The 22,302-nt window shown below is 27.5% G+C and overlaps 1 protein-coding gene across 3 annotated transcripts; it reads left to right on the forward strand.

Annotated features, from left to right (window-relative positions):
• The first annotated feature begins 5,072 nt into the window (after window positions 1-5,072).
• LOC114274216 (cellulose synthase-like protein H1) lies at window positions 5,073-20,969 on the forward strand. Of its 3 annotated transcripts, none has more exons than XM_082879414.1 (9): window positions 5,073-5,404; window positions 7,228-7,552; window positions 8,235-8,360; window positions 9,332-9,448; window positions 10,676-10,888; window positions 12,202-12,313; window positions 12,422-12,609; window positions 18,210-18,560; window positions 20,273-20,969. In XM_082879414.1, the coding sequence occupies exons 1-9, from the start codon at window positions 5,145-5,147 to the stop codon at window positions 20,813-20,815; spliced, it is 2,235 nt and encodes a 744-aa protein (XP_082735540.1). In that variant the 5' UTR covers window positions 5,073-5,144; the 3' UTR covers window positions 20,816-20,969. The 3 variants fall into 3 exon arrangements, with proteins under 3 accessions (XP_082735540.1, XP_082735543.1, XP_082735541.1); XM_082879417.1 differs by having other exon boundaries at window positions 5,112-5,404; window positions 20,253-20,969; XM_082879415.1 differs by lacking the exon at window positions 9,332-9,448 and having other exon boundaries at window positions 5,113-5,404.
• Window positions 20,970-22,302: the final 1,333 nt, after the last annotated feature.

The following is a 22,302-nucleotide window of genomic DNA, read 5'->3' on the forward strand; positions in this document are numbered from 1 at the left end:
GGAAGGACTTTTTGACTTTTTTGAATTTTTTTGTAAAAGAAGAATGTAATAATTATGGGTTGGATGTGATGTTTTGTTTGTTATGGCTAAAATAGCCTATTTTATTTTTTGTGGTTAAAATAGCCAAAAAAACCTGCAAACCCACTTGCCAAACACATGCTTAGTCTAATAGTCAAAAAGTTATTAAAAAAATCAAAAAGTCAACAATTTATACAAAAAAATCAAAAATTTCATTTTCTCTTTACTTTTTGCACATCTTTTCGTAAAAAGGCCAAAAAGTCATCCCAAACATATTAATTTTTTTTTTACTTCACATTTTAGCCAAAAAATAAAAAAATTACTAAAATAGTCTGTTCCTAAACGAGACCTAAATACTACTTTGATACTGTTACACCTAAATAATACACTACCGAAATTACCATAATAAAATACCAAAAGCTCTACCTCGCAACATTAAGTAAAAAAAGGAAACAAAAAAAAAATAATATTAAAAAATGTTCACTAAAAAAATATAGATTAAAAACTAAAAATTAAAAATTAAAAATCAAATTTTGAAAACTCCCTACTAATCTAGATGATATTTTCTATTAATTTTGAAAATTAGCAACTAATTATTATTTTTCCGTCTGTATTTTTCCTCACAAAAAAATTGTTACATTAATATTTTTTTTATTTTTTTATTTTTGTGGAGAGAGGTTTTGGCCTTCAATTTTTCTGGTGGAATACGTTCAAACAAGCAGAAAAAGTGCTTGCGTGCAAGAGGCTTCACGGTGAGAAAGAATAGTGGGTTTGTATAGAGTGTCTTTTTGGATAATAGTTTCAATGTTTGCATGCACGAAGGGTTTAAGTGTGAGATAGAAGAAAAGGGTTTTAGTGCGAAATAAAAGAAATGGTTTACAGAGTGTCATCTTGAGTTACGACTTCAATGCTTGTGAAACAAGAGGTTCAAGTGCGGGAGAGAAATAAGGGTTTGTAAATGGTGTCTTCTTGGGTTATGACTTCAGTCTCCGTGTACGTAAAAGTAAATGATAAGGGTGAGAGTGTGTCTTTTGGAGTCATGGTTTCAGTGCTCCGAAACAAAAAATGATGGCAATTTAATAAAAAGAAATAATTATTGATAAAATATGTTCGTCTTCTTAAACTTATATGTTCATTGCCTAATTAATTAAAATACAAGAACAACGTTGTTTACAGGGAATTTATTATTGGTGATGAAATATTTTTGTCCTTCACAACTTTAGTGACAAAATATTTTTGTCTCCCGCAATTTATTTTTCTAAAACAAAAATATATTTGTCACCTAATTAACAAAAAGATTGTGTTACAAAGGGAGAATTTATTCGTGACAAAATATTTTTGTTTCCCACAACTTATTTTTCTGAGACAAAAATATATTTGTCGCCTAATTAACAGAAAGATGAAGCGACATTGTGTACCTAATGGAGTGTTTATTGGTGACGAAATATTTTTTGTTTTTCTATAATTTATCATTTCTAGAAAAAAATATATTTGTCGCCTAATAAATAGAAATATGCGACGACAAATATGCAACAACATCACATAATAGCTGGGGAATTTATTGGTGGCGAATTCCGTTCGTCACAAAAAAAAATTTATATTTTGTGACAAAAATGTTCGTCTCCAATGAGCTAAAATAATTTGATCCAACAAAAAAAATAAAATAATAAATTTGGTGCCTCATTTTTTCACACGAAATTTTTTTCCGTCTCCTGTATTTTTGAGAAATATTAAAATGACAAAATTAATATTCTATCATCTTTGAGTTACATTTTTAGGACAAAAATAAATGTTATCATAAAATTTCGTCACAATAACCTATATTTATCAGTATGCTTTCATCACCAAATTGTACTGACGTTAAAAAATTATTTAGAAATTTGTCGGGGAAAAAAATATTATGTACCAAGTTTCATTTTTTATGTTCTTACAAATATCACCATGTTTGTTTTCAATTTTTGAAAACACTTTTCAAAAAATTTTACTTTCTATTTTCATATTTTTTTGTTTTTGCTAATTTTTAAAAATATTTTAAGCAATTGTTGTAATTTTTAGACACACATAAATACATTTAAAATATATAATTTTCGTAAAAAAATCTTTAAAAAATTCACTGAATACCAAAAATATAAAAAAAAATACAAAAAATCAATATATTTTTTGTATTTTTGTGCATTAATTAATTTTTTAAAATATTTTTTTACAAATATTTTACGTTTTAGATATATCTAAGTAAGGTACATTTAAAAAATTTTTTTTTGCTTAAAACTTAAAAAATATTCATTAAAAAAATATAAAAAATAAAAAATTTAATTTTAAAAAAATTAAATTAAAAAAACTAAAGTGAAATAGAGGATCAGTTTACTAATTTCATTACGCATCTAATTTCATTTTTTATACTAGAGTAGAGGATCAGTAGGCCCACAATGGGCCAAGATAATAGTAAATAGGCTTGGTGGTTGATTAGTGACCGCAACGTAATTATAATCAACTGTACGGGCGGCGCTGTTACTAACATTTTTTTGTCTTTCAATCGTCTTCATATTACGCTTCATTTTATACACAAATAGATATCTCACACATTTTTCTAAAAAAAATTTAATACAAAATTGGCCGATGTTAGGATTTGGACCAATAAATATAATTCTACAATACCATTTGAATTTGTTTTGAGAGTTATAAATAATTCTCTCTTAAATTTTTCTATTCTCGTTTTCAATGTAATTTTTAGCAACTAATCAAACTTGAAAATTTATATATCTTAAAACTTTTAGATATGTAATCATTTAAAAAAAAGAAGAAAAAAAAGAAAAGGCTTAATCGTGTGCAAATATTATACGGTATCCCATTACTTTTGTGTTAAATTTTTAAAAAATAAGAGAAATTATAATTCAATTCATTTAAAAAAAAATTATCTATTGATAAGAAAATTTATAATTTTAATTATTAATATCATATATGTATATTATTAAAAATAGTGTTTTTCCCTTGCTTAGGTGACATATTATAAAGACTTTTTTTTTTTTTTTTTTCTAAAAGAGATGTATTTTCTTAATTACATATAGAATTTTACACAAATCCAAACCTAATTTAAATTATATTTACTTTGTCTATTTTATATAAACTCTATTTAATAAATACTTATTTTTCATATATTTTTCATTATAAATTGAGATAATTCACAAACTCAATATCAATTTTGTATTTTATTATTTTTTTTTCTTAATTCTTTCAAGGGTATTAGGATTTTTGTTTAATGTTAAATTGCCCCCCTTTTTTTTTCTTATTTTTTCCGTACATTATTCTATACCCAATATCAATTCTATATTATGCATTTGTCATTTAAATTTTATAGTAATTTTATATTTGAAATTATACTTTATTTCTTATATTATTTTATATAATCACAATTTACAGGAGGAAAAACATGTACAATAATGAGACTCTCGAGAAACCTCTAAAGTTTAGATTTACTGCTTCAGTTACTTTTTCAATTATTGAACAGTAAGTTTTTTTATGTTTTGACATCATATTATAAATTATTAATCATTTTACACACTATGATATGTATTTATTGTTTGGATGTTTTCATTATTTTTTCTTTTTGAATTTAGATGTTGTTATGTGATTCTTTTTTGATTAATCGTTGTTGAATTTCTTTTATATAGTTGATATTTTAATTTACAATCTTTTAATTTAATATATATATATATATATATCAAATAAAATTATTATATGATAATCCAACTACAACTTTTTGTATTTAATTGTTTAATAAATGATATATAATTTCTATTTCTACATATTTTTATTTTTCAAATAAATATAAAAAAAATTAATTAGTTAGAATTAATTTTAATTTTATGTTACTAATTCTTCTTATAATTTAACTATTATTTTTAATATAAAAAATGAATATTTATTTTACTATTTTATAATTTAATATATATCATACAAAATTATTATATGATAATTACACTATTACAATACAATATAACTAAAATTATCAAAATATACAAATAATTTAACTAAAATTAATATATATAAATATTCAAATAAAAGTTTTATAGAATGATAGCGTCAATATTATCAAAATAAATAATTAAAAAATATTTTAATTTGAATTTTAAATTAAGATTGAAATTATTCTTTCATAATACATATTATACCATTAAATATTTTTTTTTTAAAAATAACATATATATTACACGGATTAATTTATATAATATACTAATTTATAAATAATTTTTATGTATCATTTTAATATTATCATTACATTGAATTTTTATTCAATTAATAGCGAATTGTGTGGCGGCTCTGCCTCACAACCGCGCGTGGATATGCTTTTGTCAGTAATTAAATTCAAAATATAGTAATCATGTTGGTGTACCTCATATTCAAATTCAATGAGCGGTGGCGACATGTCAATCCAATCAACTCATCGCATAAAATCCCACCCACACACATTCTCGCGGTCTATCTACAAGAGTAACGTTATCTCGTTAGAAATTTAAGATTTTAATTAAAAAATTATTATAAATTATCACATTATTTTTTTAAAAAAAATATTTTTTTAAAAATTTAAAAAATTAATTAAAATAATTAATTCACAAACGAGATCTTATATTCACAAATTAAAATATGGGAGTTGGATTTAACACACATTCTATTATTATTATGAGTAAAATTATGAATATTTTTTTAAAAAGGTAAATTACAAACACACTCCTTAAAATTTTCTTAAATTATAAATTACCCCATGTAGTTTTAAAAATTATATTATGCCTTCTAAGGTAATTTTATAATAAATAAGTCATTTTATTAATAAATCATTAAGTTAAAGGTTTTAATAATGCTAAAATTTTATTTCAATTAATAATTCAGATAATTTTATTATTGTATAAGTAAACAGTTAGAAATTTAATTTTTTAATTAATTTTGTTAAATAAAAAATTCTGACAATAAAATATTTATAATTTTTTAAACCACAAAAAATAATTTATATTTTGAATAAATTTCAGTATTTATAATTTACCCATTTTAAAATCTCAAACAATTTCCCGTTCTATAAATAGCCTTAAACAACAACCATCGAAGCTCGAACACATATCCACTTATTACTCGCAATGGCCAACCCTGCCCTTTCTGCACCTCTCTATGATCGAATCAGTCGTAGAAACAATATACCCAGAGCTATTGAGCTCATCATCCTCTGCCTTATCTTCTCTCTCCTACTCTATCGTCTTCTCTCCCTCAAAGATCATGGGTTCACTTGGGTTTTGGCTCTATTGTGCGAGTCATGGTTTACTTTCACTTGGGGTCTCATTATTAGCACCAAATGGAACCAAGTTGAATACATGACTTACCCAAAACGTCTCTTGCAACGGTAACTAATCAGTGTGTTTGGTTTGAGTTTTTTAGATTAAGTTTTTTAAAAATTGAATTTTTTAAATTTCTTATTTTTTTGTTTTTAGTGAATATTTTTATAATTTTAAACATTTTTTTTTACTTTTTTAGATGCACCTTACTTAGATGTATCTAAAAAGTAAAAAAAAAAATGTGAAAAAATATTTTAAAAAATTAAGAAATACATAAAAATACAAAAAAAATGTATTGAATTCTTGTATTTTTTTTATATTTTTGGTACTTAGTGAATTTTTAAAAGATTTTTTTTACAATTTTTTTACTTTTTAGGTGTATTTATGTTAAGTGTGTTTAAAAAGTAAAAAATTTGTATAAAATATTAAAAAAATTCAGTAAAAACAAAAAAACACGAAAAATAAAAAAGTATAATTTTCTGAAAACTGTTTGTAGAAAAATGAAACCAAACATAGCCAATATCTCTCTCTTATACTGTTCCTGTTATTTCTAGTTCTTCACCATCTCTATTACATACTAATGATGCTAGTTACGCCAAAAAAAAAAAAAAAATAAGGTTGCATTTGGTAGAGCTTTCTAACTCTGATTTGAGAGTGCGAATTATATTTTGAATTTGTGAATTTTTGAATTATGTTTGAGTGTGAAAAATTTGTTTGGTGAAAGAGTTTTGAATTGAATAGGGAATTTTTAATGTGACATTTGATATTTGATACAAAAATTTATAACTTATAACCAAACATACAACTCAAAATTCTATTAAAGCACATAAAATTTTTTAAAAAATTCGGAAAATATTTTTTTCGAATATATAAAAATTAACATATCAATTGCAAAAAAAAAAAATTGCACTGTTCCGATCAACAGGCCGGACGATCGGTGGGACGGCAGGACGATTGGTTAGGCCAAATTTAAAAAAAAAAAAAAAATTGAAAATTGCGCTCTCAAACTGAGTTTTCGGCAGAGTTGTAAAAAATTAATTCCACATATCTATCCAAACATCATATTCAAATGTGGGAGTAGAAAACTCGTTTGGAAATCGTTCCAAACAGAGCCTAAATTTATTTTTCTAACCTAATGATGTTACGGTCTATTCTCTCTCATATTTTTTTTTAAATATTAATTAATTTTTTCACTTACTCATTATTAGATTTATAAAATTGATCTAAAACATAAACTTATATCTCATATTTTTCAGTACATAAACATATACATATATTTTAAAAAATAAAAAATAAAAATCACCAAAAAAATAAATAAAATAAAAATAAGTTTCTATCCAGTTTCCTGAGCCTGACTCGTACTTTGGTGAATTTTTTTTGCAAGTCATTCTTAGAAAGATCAATTTAATTTAATAATTGTAATGATGTAATTTAAAATTTATATTTTTTTAAAAAATACTAATTTATTTTAAAATTTATTTTTGTTTAATTACAAATATGATGAAATATATGTTCATCACAAGATTAATTAATTATTTTTTTTCATAAATACTCTACACACACACACGCGCACACACACAAAACAAGAAGAAATTCCTAAAAAAACTAATGACTGAAACTAATGACTGGAATCATGGAAATATGATTATTAGTGGGCCGCCCGAATTGAATAAACATGTCTCCTAGACAACTGGAAAGAAGGTTCTTCTCAAAAAAAAAAAAATTGCAAAACGGAAAATGTGTTTATCAAATTCATTTTCAAGTGTGTTCTACATAACAAGAAGTTTAAATCTACATTATATATGTTCAAATTTATGCACATTTTTTTAAAAAAAAAAAAGAAAAGAAAAAAAAGTATGTGACATTTTTCAGTTTCCTTTTTGGTTAATAGGAAGCTTGAGCTCCCTCCTGTGGACATGTTTGTTACAACGGCAGATCCTGTCCTGGAACCCCCTATCCTCACAGTGAACACTGTACTATCTCTGTTAGCTGTTGATTATCCAGCTGATAAGTTGGCTTGCTATGTATCTGATGATGGGGCTTCACCTCTCACCTTCTACTCTCTTGTAGAAGCTTCCAAATTTGCAAAGATTTGGGTTCCATTTTGTAAGAAGTACAACGTTCAAATCAGAGCTCCCTTTCGATTCTTCTCTGTTGAATCTACATCACCTCAAGATGTTTCACTAGAGTTCCAACAAGAATGGAAAAGGATGAAGGTAATTCAATTGTTTCTTTTAATTGCAACATTTACATAAATTGATGATTTTGAATGGCGAAATTTATTATTTTACCCTTACAAGATAAATAAAAGTTCTTCAAACTACATATTTTTGTTGAATAATTGTGCAGTTGTAACGGTCAAATAGTAATTTTTGTGCAATTTTGGTGCTCATTCTAACTCAACTATATTATATAATTTTGGACTAGGGGTATTTATTGCAATTTGTGGTAGATTTTTGTGTAGCAATGTGACAATCGTATTGAGTAATGATATTCAAATAAAAAATTATACAAAATTTTCATACTAAAAGCTATGGACCGAAAGGGGTTAACTTTAGTCGTCAAGGCCTAAGTCTGGATGTATTCCTAATCTCATAGGTTGGCAACTTCTGAAGTATAAATAATTTTTAAAATAATTTTTTTAAGTCCGGATGTATTTCTAATCTCATAGGTTGGCAACTTCTTAAACATAAATAATTTTTAAATAATTTTTTGGAATCATTCGATATAATCTCTCGAAATAAAAAAAATAAAAATAAAACACCCATGGTTGATTTATTTTCCTTACTTTTTTTGTGAATCAAATTTGTTTATTGATAGAGATAAAAGTTGTTGCAGATGATTCATGACTAACAAAAATGTACAAAACAATGTTTGTCTTCATATATATGTTTGCAGGGTGAATATGAAAAGCTTAGCCAAAAAATTGAAGATGCTTCCAGAAGGTCCCAGCCTTGTGAACTCACGGGCGACTTTGCTGATTTCTCAAATATACAACGCAACAACCACCCCACTATAATCAAGGTATTTCATCACTCCAATATTAGTACATTATAAATGAAAGGTAAATTACATATAATTAGTCCTATAGTTTAACTGAAATATCACTTTAGTTTTTATAGCTTTAATTTAGATAATTTGATTCTTATACTTTTAAGTTTGTTACGATATGATTTTTTCGTCACTTACTGTTAGAATTTGAAATGGAAAAAATCTATATGTAAAATTAGAGTAATCAAAGTGAAATTCAAACTAAACTATAAGGATGCTAGTAAAATATATTTATTACATTGGTGATCCTTACAATTTGTTTTAAATTCGATTTTGGTTCATTTAGTTTTGCACGTGATTTTTTTTTTTCAAAATCTTAACAACGCATAACAGAGAGATTATATTGCAACAAAATTGAAAGTGTAAAGACTAAATTATTCAAAATGAAATTACAAGGGTCAAAGTGAAATTTTATTCAAACTAGGGGGACCAATGATATAATTTATCATAAAATAAATTTGAATTACACATGAATATTTGGACAAATTATGACAGTAATTCACGTACTTTGATCCATGTAATTTCAATTGATTCGATGTTGATCTTGAATTTATGCTTTTATTTCAATTTGGTTGAATTAATTGCAACTGTTAATATTTTTATATGGAAAATATACACTTAAGTGACATGCCTTATATTTTTAAGAGCACAAATATAATTTACACAATTTAGTGAGTTGACTTCAGCCAATTCAATGATCATTTTCTGTCAAAAACACTAATGACATTATCAATTGTACCAAATTAACGAAAAAATTAAAATTAAAGGTCAAAATTTAACCAATTAAAAGTATAGAAACTAAAATAATATAAGAAACACCAATATAATTTTTCTTTAATATTTTGATGTAAAATTTTAAATAAAAATTCTAAATGTATAGTATCTTTAATATTTTGATGTAAAATTTTAAATAAAAATTCTAAATGTATAGTATTAATTTCAAGGTTATATGGGAGAACAAGGAAGGAGTATCGAATGGAGTGCCCCATGTTATCTACATATCCAGAGAGAAGCGTCCAAAGCAACCACATCATTTCAAGGCTGGCGCTATGAATACTCTGGTATAAGAAGTTTCTCGCGACAACAGTGTTCTAAAAATTATGCAGTGTGTTTGCTTTAATTTTTTGAATTTAATTTTTAAAAAATTGAATTTTTTATTTTTTTATTTTTAGTGAATATTTTTAAAATTTTAAGTAATTCTTTTATTTTTTTAATGCACTTTACTTAAATATATCTAAAAATTAAAATATTTGTAAAAAAATATTTTAAAAAATCAATAAATATATAAGAATACAAAAAATGTTCAAAATTTTTATATTTTTGGTTTCTAGTGAATTTTGTAAAGATTTTTTTTATAAATATTATATTTTTTAGTGTATTTATTTAAATATATCTAAAAATTAAAAAAATTACTTAAAATATTAAAAAAATTAATAAAAACAAAAAAAAATACAAAAAACAAAAACTTAATTTTTTTTTTTTTAAAAGTGAATCCAAATTTGGAAACCAAATAAGCTAATGGGAACTTGCATGCCCACTCACTTGAATGATCAATCCATTCTTTTTTTCTTATAAAAATAATTTATTCATACAATTTCATCTCCCAGTCCCCTTGAATGACATGATAATTTTAAAATTGTACTTGCAAGTACAATTTTAAAATTTGGCTCATTCACCAACACATAATAACTGATATAGAACTTGCCCAGAAGTTTGGAGAGAGAAAATTATATGAATATAACATCCTTATTTTTCTTAAACATAAATATGATTAAATTATAATTTTTATGATCAATAATTTATACACAGACACCTAACAATTTGCCCATGAACCAAAGCATCTTTCATCCCTGGCAAAACGACCAATCAGTATGAGATTAGAAAAATATTAACCAAAAGGTGAGAATCCTTTTAGAGTACAAATTTTACTGGGAAATTACCCCTCAATGGTAATTTGAAAAAATTATTACAAATATATGAAATTTTTATAATTTTAATTATTAATATTGATAAATTTTACTATTAATTTGTAATTATTTTTTAAGTCTTACCCTGATTTAAAATTCAACCAATATTTACTGCTTTTATAAATATTTTCAGTTCAGGGCAAATATTTACCAAATGTGAGAATCATTGTGGGGTGCAACTTTTACATACAAAAAGAGTTGCCCTCCATATATTTGTAATTATTTTTATCAAATTGGTCAATCAATTATTTCTTCTTAAACATATCCCTCTCCCTATATATATTGTTATTTTTGCAAATAATTGTACAATGATATGAACAGACAAGAGTATCAGGAATGATAACAAATGCACCATTCATGCTGAACTTGGACTGTGATATGTACGTTAATAATCCTCAAATAGTGGTTCATGCAATGAGTTTACTGTTGGGAGTTACCAATGAAAGGGACTGTGCATTTGTTCAATCTCCTCAAATCTTCTATGATGGATTAAAGGACGATCCTTTTGGCAATCAATTGGTGGTTTTGTACGAAGTAAGTCAATTGTGAATACAATTTTTTAATCTTATACATGCATAATTTATTATTTTTTCCTTTTTTAAGTATATTACTTAGAATATTTTTTATTGTCAAAAATGTTATTATTAGATTTTTAGAGACGAATATGAATATTTAATAATGAATTACTATTCTTCTGGAACTAAAATTTTTTGTCTCAAAAAATATCATTTTTTTGGACTAAATTATTTTTTGTCCTAAAAGTGCTTTTATTAGTGACATTTTCAAAAAATTGTTGCTAAAAGTCTTTTTTTTTTTTGTTTAACGCTGTGTTTGGTTGGGGGATTTGAGGAGGGATTTGGAAAGGGAAAGGGAAAAGTTAGGTGAAATGTGAATAAAATATACCTACATTTCACCTAGTTTCACACACCTTTTCCCTTTCCCGTTCCGAATTTCTCTCCAAATCCCCCAACCAAACATAGCATAAATAAACTTTTGGGAATGACTTTTTAAAATAAACTTTTATGATCCTTTTGGCAATCAAATGGTGGTTTTGTACGAAGTAAGTCAATTGTGAATACAATTTTTGCGCCTTATACATGCATAATTTATTATTTTTTCCTTTTTTAAGTATATTACTTAGAGATAAAATGCTTTTTATTGTAAAAGTGTTCTTATTGTATTTTTAGCGACGAATATGAATATTAATGATGAATTACTATTCTTTTGGAACTAAAATTAAAAAATATCCTTTTTTTGGACAAAATTATTTTGCCCCTAAAAGTGTTTTTATTAGTGACATTTTCAAAAAATTGTTGCTAAAAGTCTATTTTTAAAAAAATAAACTTTTGGGAATGACTTTTTAATGACTTTTACTTTTAAGAAGAAAAAAGTTTGATTCCTAAAATTGTTATTTGTTGTAAAAGAGACTATCATGTCAAAAAAACTTTAGGTTTTGATCTTCTAGTGAGGTGTATGTTTCTAGCCAATTCGGCTAGTTGCAATTGGTTAAATTTGTACAATCTTGCTCGGTATTGTTTTTTGTTTTTAGTTTTGAAAAAATAAAAGCAATATAAAATCTTGAAAACACCTAAGTATTTTTTTATATATTTTTTGTGCAAAAGTTATTCTGGAAAACAATTTTTCTCGTTGTTTTTCTTAAACATCGGTTGAATTTAGAAAAAGAAAATAATAATTCAAAAATAGTTTGTCAAACAAGCTTTTTTCGTATTTTTTTTAAAAAAAAAATAAAGCAAAAAATGAAGATATACCAAATAGGCCCTAATTAACAATAATAGCTAGAACTCGTACTGAATGACTACTAACAATTCACATTTTGTTAAAAACAGTATTTGGGACATGGATTAGTAGGGATTCAAGGACCCTTCTATGGAGGAACTGGATGTTTTCATAGGCGTAAAGTAATCTATGGTTTATCTCCTGATGACAATGAAGTTACTAGTAAGTCTCCTAACTTTTTGTTATTTATAATAAATTACAACACATTCTACTATTTTTCTTCTTTTTTATGTGCCTACTTCGCAAATAAATTTGATTTCTTATTATTAGGAAAATTAAGCAATGAGGCTTTGCTCAAGACTTTTGGAAGATCAATGGAATTCACCAAATCAGCTGCTAAGATATTGTCAGGCATGAAAACAAGTAGTATTGGTCCTAATAATATTTCAAGTTGCACTGAGACAGCCTACCAAGTCGCTGGTTGTGACTACGAGTATGGTAGCAGCTGGGGTAGAGAGGTTAGTTCTATCATTTCATCTTTTTTTTCCATAAATACAAAGTACAAGAAATCATGGACTGGACAATTCAATTTAGCTGGTAGATTTTAGTGTGCAAATCAATTAGGAAAAAATTATATTGATTTGATAATCGTAGTTATATAATTATATCATATTTATTTAAAATAATATATATTTAGTTTTTTTTTTTAATAAATAAACTACACAATAAATTCTTAAAAAGAAAAACAAAATACATCATTGATGTGGGGCGCGTGAAGAATCTCACTGATTGAACTAGATGGTTCAATTAGTGGAGTGGAGAGAAAACAGTATTCAAAATAAAAATGTCACAAGTTATAAGTTTACATATATCATTAAGGTTTCGTTTGTGAACATATTTTTTTAATAATTTTTTGATTTTTTGATTAAAATGTGATGTAAAAAAAATTTGTATGTTTGTTATGATTTTTTAACTTTTTACGAAAATATGTGTAAAAAGTAGAGATAAAATAGAATATTAAACTTTTTGACATGGGTTGTTGACTTTTTGATTTTTTTAATAACTTTTTAGTTAAAAAGGATACTTGCCAAACGAGCCTGAGTTTGCCTAAATAGAAATATGTACAAGTTAAACATATATTTAGGTTTCGTTTGGAAAGCAAAAGTTAAGATTTTTTTTTAACTATTTTAGTCACAAAAAATAAAATAGACTTTTTAGTTTAATAACAAAAAATATTACATCTAATCTATAATCATTACATTCTTTCTTTTACAAAAAAGTCAAAAAAACCTAAAGTCCTTCTCAAATCAGGCTTCTTAATCCCAAATTAAAATAATAAAAAAAAAACTAAAAAACTAAATAATCAACCCATTTTTTAAAAGAACTCTATTAAATCTAACAACAATGATTCATCCCACTAAAAATATCACCACTAATAGCACTAATGTATTAAAAAAGTAAAAAAAAAAAAAAAAACAACTCCAAGACCAAAACATCACATCATTAATGGCGGGACCCACTGTCACCTAATTAGTGGGAACACTAATTAGTGCTCCCAAGCATTTTTCTAAATCTAATTTGAGTCATATATAAAAGGTAGATAAGATGCATTGTTATGTTCTGTATTATATCATCGAACGGTTATAAAAAATCACCTTAATAAATATAATGACTCTTTTTTTAATTTAAAATGATGTTAATTTTTTATTTTTATTTTATAATCATTAAATATGAGAGAGAATCTCCTATATGATTGCAATGGTCCTATTCAAGATTATTTTGTCTGAGTGGGTCCCTTTAACATAGTTTATATCAAAGCCAACCAAATATGACCTTAATTTTGGAAGTGTCCAACTGGCCACGACACTAGTTAAAAATGATTTTCGGTGAATATTTTGTCATAACTTGTTGAATGACAATTTATTTGGAAACTTTGAAAAATATTAAAGCAAAACAACAAAATACATGCAGCATCAAACAATCGCCCAGAGTCTGTTGCAGGGCGGCCCTGAGGTGCTCGGACCTAAGGTTAATTTCAGGAATGGGAGCCCTTTTATATTGATAAAAAATTCATGAATAAAACGGTAAGTTATAATTTTTTTATTTGTTTGTAACCATAAAAAAATTTACTTACACATATAATTATTAAAATTATAAATAAAACAATTTAATAAAACAAAATTAGAACAAAAAAATTAGGAAAAAATTATTCAATTAAAATTGATAAAGACCTAGGTAAAAAAATTTGAGCAAAATTATTTATTTCACTAAAATCTAATAGATAAAGAAGGTAAAAAAAAAAAAAAAATAGGGCCCATATATTGTATGTATTATTTTTCTTGAGCCCAAACACTTTTTTTTAATATATATTTTCATTTTAATAAATATGGACCAAACTACACTTATAAATAAATATGGAGTAAATCATACATAGATCTAAAAAAATATGTTGGGGACCTTTAAATTGATCCTAAAACCAAAAAAAAAAAAACATTGAGCCTCCAAATTTAGGGGCCCTATTTTTGGGCCAAATTTAGGGACCCTATGTTATATATGTTTATATGTTTTACCAAATTTAGGGGCCCTATTTTTGGGCCAAATTTAGGGACCCTATGTTATATATGTTTATATGTTTTACCAAATTTAGGGGCCTTATTGTTTTTTATTTATTTATTTATATATTTTCATTTTAATAAATATGGGCCAAACACATTTATAAATAAATATGGGCTAAATTATACATGGGCCCAATAAAACATTTGGGGCCCTTTAAATTGATCTTAAAACCAAAAAAAAAAAAAAAAGGTTGAACCTATAACAATTTTTTAAAGAAAAATGCTTGGGAGCACTAATTAGTGCTCCCACTAATTAGGTGGCAGTGGGTCCTGCCATTAATGATGTGATGTTTTGGTCTTGGAGTTAGGGGTGAGCATGGTTCGGATTGGACCGGATTGGGGTAAAACCAGGACCAATCCGTTATCTACGGTTCCTGAAAAATTGGAACCAATCCAATCCGTTTAAATCATTGAACCAATCCGAACCAATCCATTTAAATACGGATTGGATCGGTTTAGGACCACGGATTCACATAATTAAATAACAAAAAAATATATATAACACTTTAATTTTATAAAAATATAAACATAGCGCTATATTAGTTCCACAATAGCAACATCTATTTCTATAATAGTGACATACTGTGCTAGAATTTAAACAACCATAAGAAAACTGGTTTCACCATAAGTATTTAGACCATTACAAATTAAAACTAAAAACTAACAAACAAAAGTAATAAAAGAAGATATTATACGGTTTTAGGTTTGAGTTTAGATTTTATATATAATAAGAGAAGATACTATGGGGGAGGATGTATAATAAAAATATATACTATTTGTATACGGTACGGATCGGTTCCAATCCGGAACCGTGGGATTCAATCCGGAACCAATCCGTGTACTACGGATTTTTAATTTTTCAATCCGGAACCGAACCACGGATTCAAAAAACCAATCCAAACCTATCGGATTGGACTGGACTGGATCGGATTACGAATTTCACGGATTCCTTGCTCAGCCCTACTTGGAGTTGTGTTTTTAGTGGGATGAATCATTGCTGTTTTTTAAATTTGGGGCCCTATTTTTGGGCCAAAATATGGGGCCTAAGGCACAAGCCTTACCTGCCTTAGAGCAGGGCCGGCCCTGGTCTGTTGGTAATCATTTCATTTTTAATTTTTAGTTTATATTTATAAAAATTTTAAAAATTATCATAAAAACTTGTTTGATAATTTTTTTAATTTATAAATGGTTGTTTCAGTTTACAAATTTAAGAAAAAAACGTAAACTCAATTTTTTTCAATTATTTTTTTTTTCAATTAATTTTTTTTTCAATTATAATGTGTATGATTCCATTATCATAAATAATAAAAAATAAATATAAATATTTTAGACCTGAACAAACATATTTTTTAGTTTATATTTTTGAATTTTTTTAAACATTTTGTTCAAACTAAACACGTTTGTAATTTATATTTTTCTAAAGATAGACAAACATTTTTTTTTTGAACTAATCACATCAAGTTTTACAGTAAGATCACTTTATTATTGGTAAAATATTTTATTCCTTTTATTTTTGAATTCATAAATTTTAACTCTTACAGTTAAATTTTTTTTTTATCTCCTACAAATCGCCTCCAAATCTCTTCTAAAATAGGCATATTTGTACAATTTTTATAGATAAGAGGGTCAATATATACAAATTTATAAATGAAGAGAGTAAAATGATATTTGTTAATAGCTAAAGAAGTCATAATATATAATTAACCCTTTTTTTTATTATTAAAAAATCAACTTCACATTAGATAAAGAGTACCCAAATCAACCCCTTCATCTTGTATGAGGCATAATATTCACCCAAAGCTTAAATTTTTACCTAACAAAATGAGAATATTTTGTAGTTTTCGACCTAGCGGAACATGTCATTTGCTATTCCAATAACATACTTTGAATAACATGGTCATGTGTGTTAGGACCGTATTAATTGGATATACAACCATGTGATAAGTCATACTTATCAAATAATTATGTTATTTGCATATATTTTCTATAATCGGTCTATTCTAACACCATGTTAAATCGTCGACCATCAATTCATTCAAAAATTTAAACTGTCAAAGAAAATGTGACAATTCCCTCAATATATGGAGCAAGAACTAGCAAGATAATTCATCTTAAATCCTCCTAACAATTTGTTGTCACAAAAGAAATGACACAAAAGGAGTGCCACAATCCTGAGCCAGGTGTGATCAATCCAACTTAGCCCATATTATAATGGTTTTTTGGTATTGTTTTCAAATTTTTTTTTTGGTTATTATTCTTTGAAAAAAAAAACTAAATAATTTGAAAATTTTTTTCCAAAATTTGTATTTAGATTTTTTTTTTAATTTAGAAAACAACCCATTTTTTAGGAAACAAGATAAGGTTACTTTTGAATTTCTAAAAACTATTTTCAAACAAAAATAAAAACAATATGAAAATAATGGGTATTTTCAAGATTTTTTTTTTTTATATGTTTTTGAAACATAAAAAATAAAAACAAAGGAAACGAAAATACAACTCAACATAGTCTCAAAAATAAATGCATTCCTCACCCTCAATACACGTAATATCCTTCGGGGCCGAGTTTGGGCTGGCCTATACAAGGCAGCCCAACTCTCTACACATTTTACATAGGATTGAGATTCTCTCAAGTCAAAATGTTAACTGAATTATCATGTAAGAGTTTATAACTCTCACTGTAAGTCTCATTTTAATAATTTAAACTGTTTAATTTGTAGAGACTTTCATGTATATCATTCATAAAAAAAAAAATTAGATTTTATACGATAATCGTAAATTTTTTATTTTATTGCATTTGTCTTCAAAAAAACAAACGATAAATATATTTTTTAAAATATACCATCAATTTTTAATTTTTTAATTTTTTTAAAGAATTGATATACAGAAAAGGCTGTACAAAATAAACAACTTAGGTTATCAAAAACAAGACCAATAATGGGTCTTATGGCCCTTAACATGACTGTCAAGTTCATATTCTAAATTTAAGAAAATCTCCATCCCTTATATCACCTTGACACAAAAAGTACCATGCTCTTAAAACATAGATTCATGAAGGTCGGACTGATCTTAAGTTTAAAATGAATTTGACGAAACTTGAATTGAAGGGCCTATGAGGCCCACAATGGCTCATGTTTAGAACATTCGTACCATTTATTTTGTTGATCACTCAGTGTATATTATTCATGAAAATTTTTAGAATGATTCGATAATCGTAACCTTGTCACCCTAAAAATAGACGACATTTATATATTTTTAAATAGACCTTCTATTTTTTTTGGAAACGAACACAATAAAATGAAAATACTATAATTATCGAATAAAACTTAATTTATTTTATAGATGATATACACATAAGGTTTTACAAAATGAACTGTTCAGATCATCAAGACAGAACTCGTGATGAGCATTCTCTCAAGTTCAAATTTGAAATTGAATCCCAACACATTTATCAAATAGAATCATTTTTGCTTTGGTTACTAATAATAATGGCTACTATTGTCCAGGTTGGCTGGATGTATGGATCTACAACAGAAGATGTCCTTACTGGACTTACCATTCATGGGAGGGGCTGGAAATCTACCTTTTGTTCACCTAACCCACCTGCATTTCTTGGGTGTGCACCCCCAGGTGGACCTGCAACTATGATCCAACAGAAGAGATGGGCTACTGGGCTCCTTGAAATCTTGTTCACCCCAAAAAACCCTTTTATTCTTACCCTCAATGGGAAGCTCCAGTTCCGCCAATGCTTGGCTTACACGTGGATTATACTATGGGGCCTCCGATCCATTCCTGAGCTTTGTTACGCTGCTCTGTCGGCCTACTGTCTCATCACTGACTCACATTTCATGCCCAAGGTGAGGACAAACCACCACCATCTGATTTTACTTTCATGTGGACTCAAAAGCATAATTGAGCAAATGAACCCAAAAACCCTTAAATAGGACTAACTCGACGTCTTTGAGTTTGGTTAGTTCAGTTTTTGAAGAGGTATTGTTTGATTATAAGTCCTGAAATGGTCAATCCAACTAGGTTAGTTTGGTTCTCAGATTAACCTCAATCAAATTCGTGTTTGCACACCCCTACTCCTAATTAGGGGTGTGCACGGTGCGGGTCGGTGCGGTTTGAGAGAAAAATAGAAACCGTATGGCGGGTGGCGGATTGATAAAAGTGTCACTAGAATTTGCCATTTTCCTTATCAAAAACCGGCGGTTCGGTTGGCAAATAATGGTGGATTTGCCTTGGCGGTTCGGGCGGATTGGCGGTTTATAAAAAATATAATTCAAATTACAAAACTTAAATCAAAGAGTAAAAAAAAGACGAGAGATACCGTGATGTTAAGCATCTTGCGAAACTTTCTTCTGCTGCAGCAAGTGTAGCAACATGGCCAGAAAAAAAAAAGATTGAAAAGTGAATTGGAATCCAACTTTATTTTGGATTACTGACATCTTGAATTCCCCTCGAGCAATAATGTAATACTATATTCTAAGGTATAGAACAACAAGCAAACTTAAGTAAAAAAAAATTTTTAGAATCTTATAAAACATGATTTAATAGCGGTGCGGGTCGGTGCGGTTTGGAAGAAAAATAGAAACCGGCGGATTGATAAAAGTGTCACTAGAATTTGCCATTTTTCTTACCAAAAACCGGCGGTTCTATTGGCAAATAATAACGAATTTGCCTTGGCGGTGCGGTTCGGTGCGGTTTTGGCGGTTTCAGCGGTTTTGGCGGTATTATGCACACCCCTACTCCTAATTGGTCCTTGCATGTGATAGCTTTTTCCCTTTTGTTTTCATCACTCACATTAAGGGCTTATTTGTCATAATTCAAAAAGTTAAAAAGTCAAAAAGGCATTATGTTATTTAAGTCATACCATCTTATTTAAATCATATCATCTCTCTATCACATTACTTCAAACCCAACCCATATTTCATAAAAAATCAAAAAATGCATTTATTTAGAACATTTCAAACAATCCCTAAGAATTGTATCTGTCAATGAAATGTGGCTACAATATTTAAGAATTTTAGTAACTATTTTTTTTTTCTTCGAAAAAGTGAAAATTTAGTTGCAATAAATATTGTGAGACAAATTCTGATTGTTGCAAAGGTTGTCGCCAAAGTCACCAAAAGACCGTTCTGAGAAAGTCAAATAAAATATTTTTAGCAACAAAATTTTGAAAATGTCTATAATAAATGCAAGATAACATTTTGGTCCCAAAAAGATACTAATTCATGACTAGATGTTCAATTTCATTGTTAAAAATACAATAATGACACTTTCTTTCTTGACAACTAGAATATTTTGTTTTTAAGAAGTAATTTTGTTCCTAAATTTGTATTTCTAGAATCTTAATTTGTTGTAGTGAGTATAAACAGGGTTGTCCTATTGCAACCAAATTTATTTTATTTTTTTCCAATTTTTCCTCATGCGCATTGGATTCCAAATCCTAGATATTATGTTTGAATATACTTGAATATATTTAGTCGATGATCAGATGATTTAGATCCATCTATTGATGCACACTATTTTTGTTGTTATTGTAACAGCTTAATATTTGTCCATGTAGGTTGGAGAACCAGTCATATTTATACCCATTGCCCTTTTTGCCATCTACAACCTCTACACTCTCTCTGAGTACCTCCGCATTGGCCTTTCAACCCGCGCATGGTGGAATAACCAGAGAATTTGGAGGTTAAACACCATGATCGCGTGGTCATTTGGAGTCTTAAGTGTTCTGTTGAAACTCTTAGGATTATCAGACACTGTGTTTGAAGTAACACAAAAAGATGAATCAACTAATGTCGATGACAACAATGCCAATGCCGGAAGGTTCACATTCGATGACTCCCCAAGTTTCGTCCTCGGTACCACCATTCTGCTGGTGAACTTGACTGCGTTGGCTATTGGATTATTAAGGTTCCGACTGGTGGGTGGCGATGGAAATGGGTCCGGGATAGGGGAGTTCATATGTAGTATGTGGGTGGTGCTATGCTTTTGGGCATTTTTGAGGGGGCTATTTGGTAAAGGGAAGTATGGCATTCCCTTATCCACCATATACAAGTCAGGGGCTTTGGCATTATTGTTTGTGCAATTGTGTAAATGGGTCTAAGTTCATACCCTTATATTTTGTTTTGTGCACTTTTTCTGTGCATTTAGCTTTTTCCAATGAAAGCTCAATGGGTTCAATTTGATACTTTGGACCTGAAACTGGAGAAATATGAACTGAAATTTTGAAATAATAGAAGTGAACCTTTGAAGTACAACTTTTGGTTACCAAAAAGGGAAATGCTAAAAGCATGAAATTTTCAAGTTGTGTAATTTCTCAATGAAAATGGTATTGAAAATTAAGAAATTCTATAATACACACACCATTCATCCCATTTTCATGTACCAAATATGCATTTTGACTTGTTCCATCTTTTGCTGAACTATGGCATGCTAGTAGATGTCAAATTTCATGACCATAGTGTACAAAATTTTGGGCTAATGTGTGATCCATTTCTTTGCATCAATCACTACAAGAAAATTTGAAGTATATCACCCAAATCAAGTGCTTTTAAGGGAAAAGTTATACAATATTCCATGGGCTTGGCCATGTGTGTCACTCACATGCCCGATGAACGGAAACAACAAACTGATGTGTGTAGCACTGGCTTGACACTTAAACTAGTCAGCCAAACCAAACTAGGACAACATAAGTGACAAACAACGCAAACAAACTATACAAGCAAAATTCACATTACACAAACATTATCAAAGCAAGGCCATTTCATTACAATTTGATATGCCTTTACAAGGCAAAAATGCTTACAAATGACAACCTAATACAACCCTAAAGTGGGGTCTGTTAAAAGGCGTAAGTGATCAGAATCATTAACCACTACAACAAATTACACTTTTGGCGACTAAATTTTTAGTTGCCAAAAGTCAATTTTTTAGTTGCCAAAGATTTTTACCGATTAAAATTTTTGGTCGCCTGTTTGGTCGTTGACTAATTGTTGGCAAAAGAATTGGCGACTAATTTTTTTTTAATAAAAATTTAGTCGCCCAAAACAACATATTTAGTCGCTAAAAAGCAAAAAAAAATTATTTTCATTTTTTTAGCTACCAATTTTTTAGTCGCTAAAAACGTATTACTCCTTTTTGGCTACCAATTTTTTAGTCGCCAAAAACTTTCATTTTATTTAGCTAACAAGTTCCCTATTTATTTTTTGACTACTAAATGTTTAGTCGCCAAAAACTCTATTTATTAATTTTTTTTTAAATGCACAAATTGAATATTTTTTATTAATTTCTACATTATATACATTCCATTATCAATGTAACCTGTACATATACAAAATAGTACGTCTATCAATTATAATCTAAATCACTACAGGAAAAAGCACATTTGGCGACTAAATTTCCCGACTAAAAAAAATTTGGTCACTGAAAATATAGCTTTTGGTGACTAACAAAGCATTAGTAGCCAAAAGTAAAGATTTTTGGCGACTAAAAAATTTAGTATCCAAAAGTATAGTAATTGGCGACTAAAAATCTGTTTGGTCGCTGATATATGGCTTTTACTGACTAAAAAAATTTTAGTAGCCAGAAGTT

This window comes from Camellia sinensis, chromosome 7, assembly GCF_055761805.1.
Source record: "Camellia sinensis isolate YWXY chromosome 7, ASM5576180v1, whole genome shotgun sequence".
Lineage (NCBI taxonomy): Eukaryota > Viridiplantae > Streptophyta > Magnoliopsida > Ericales > Theaceae > Camellia > Camellia sinensis.

Excerpts from the sequence above, each read along its gene's own strand:
- LOC114274216 (XM_082879414.1), top strand. The coding sequence starts at position 5,145 with ATGGCCAACCCTGCCCTTTCTGCACCTCTCTATGATCGAATCAGTCGT. Across the intron at positions 7,553-8,234 it reads AAGAATGGAAAAGGATGAAG|GGTGAATATGAAAAGCTTAG; the intron begins GTAATTCAATTG and ends ATATGTTTGCAG. Across the intron at positions 12,314-12,421 it reads TGATGACAATGAAGTTACTA|GAAAATTAAGCAATGAGGCT; the intron begins GTAAGTCTCCTA and ends TCTTATTATTAG.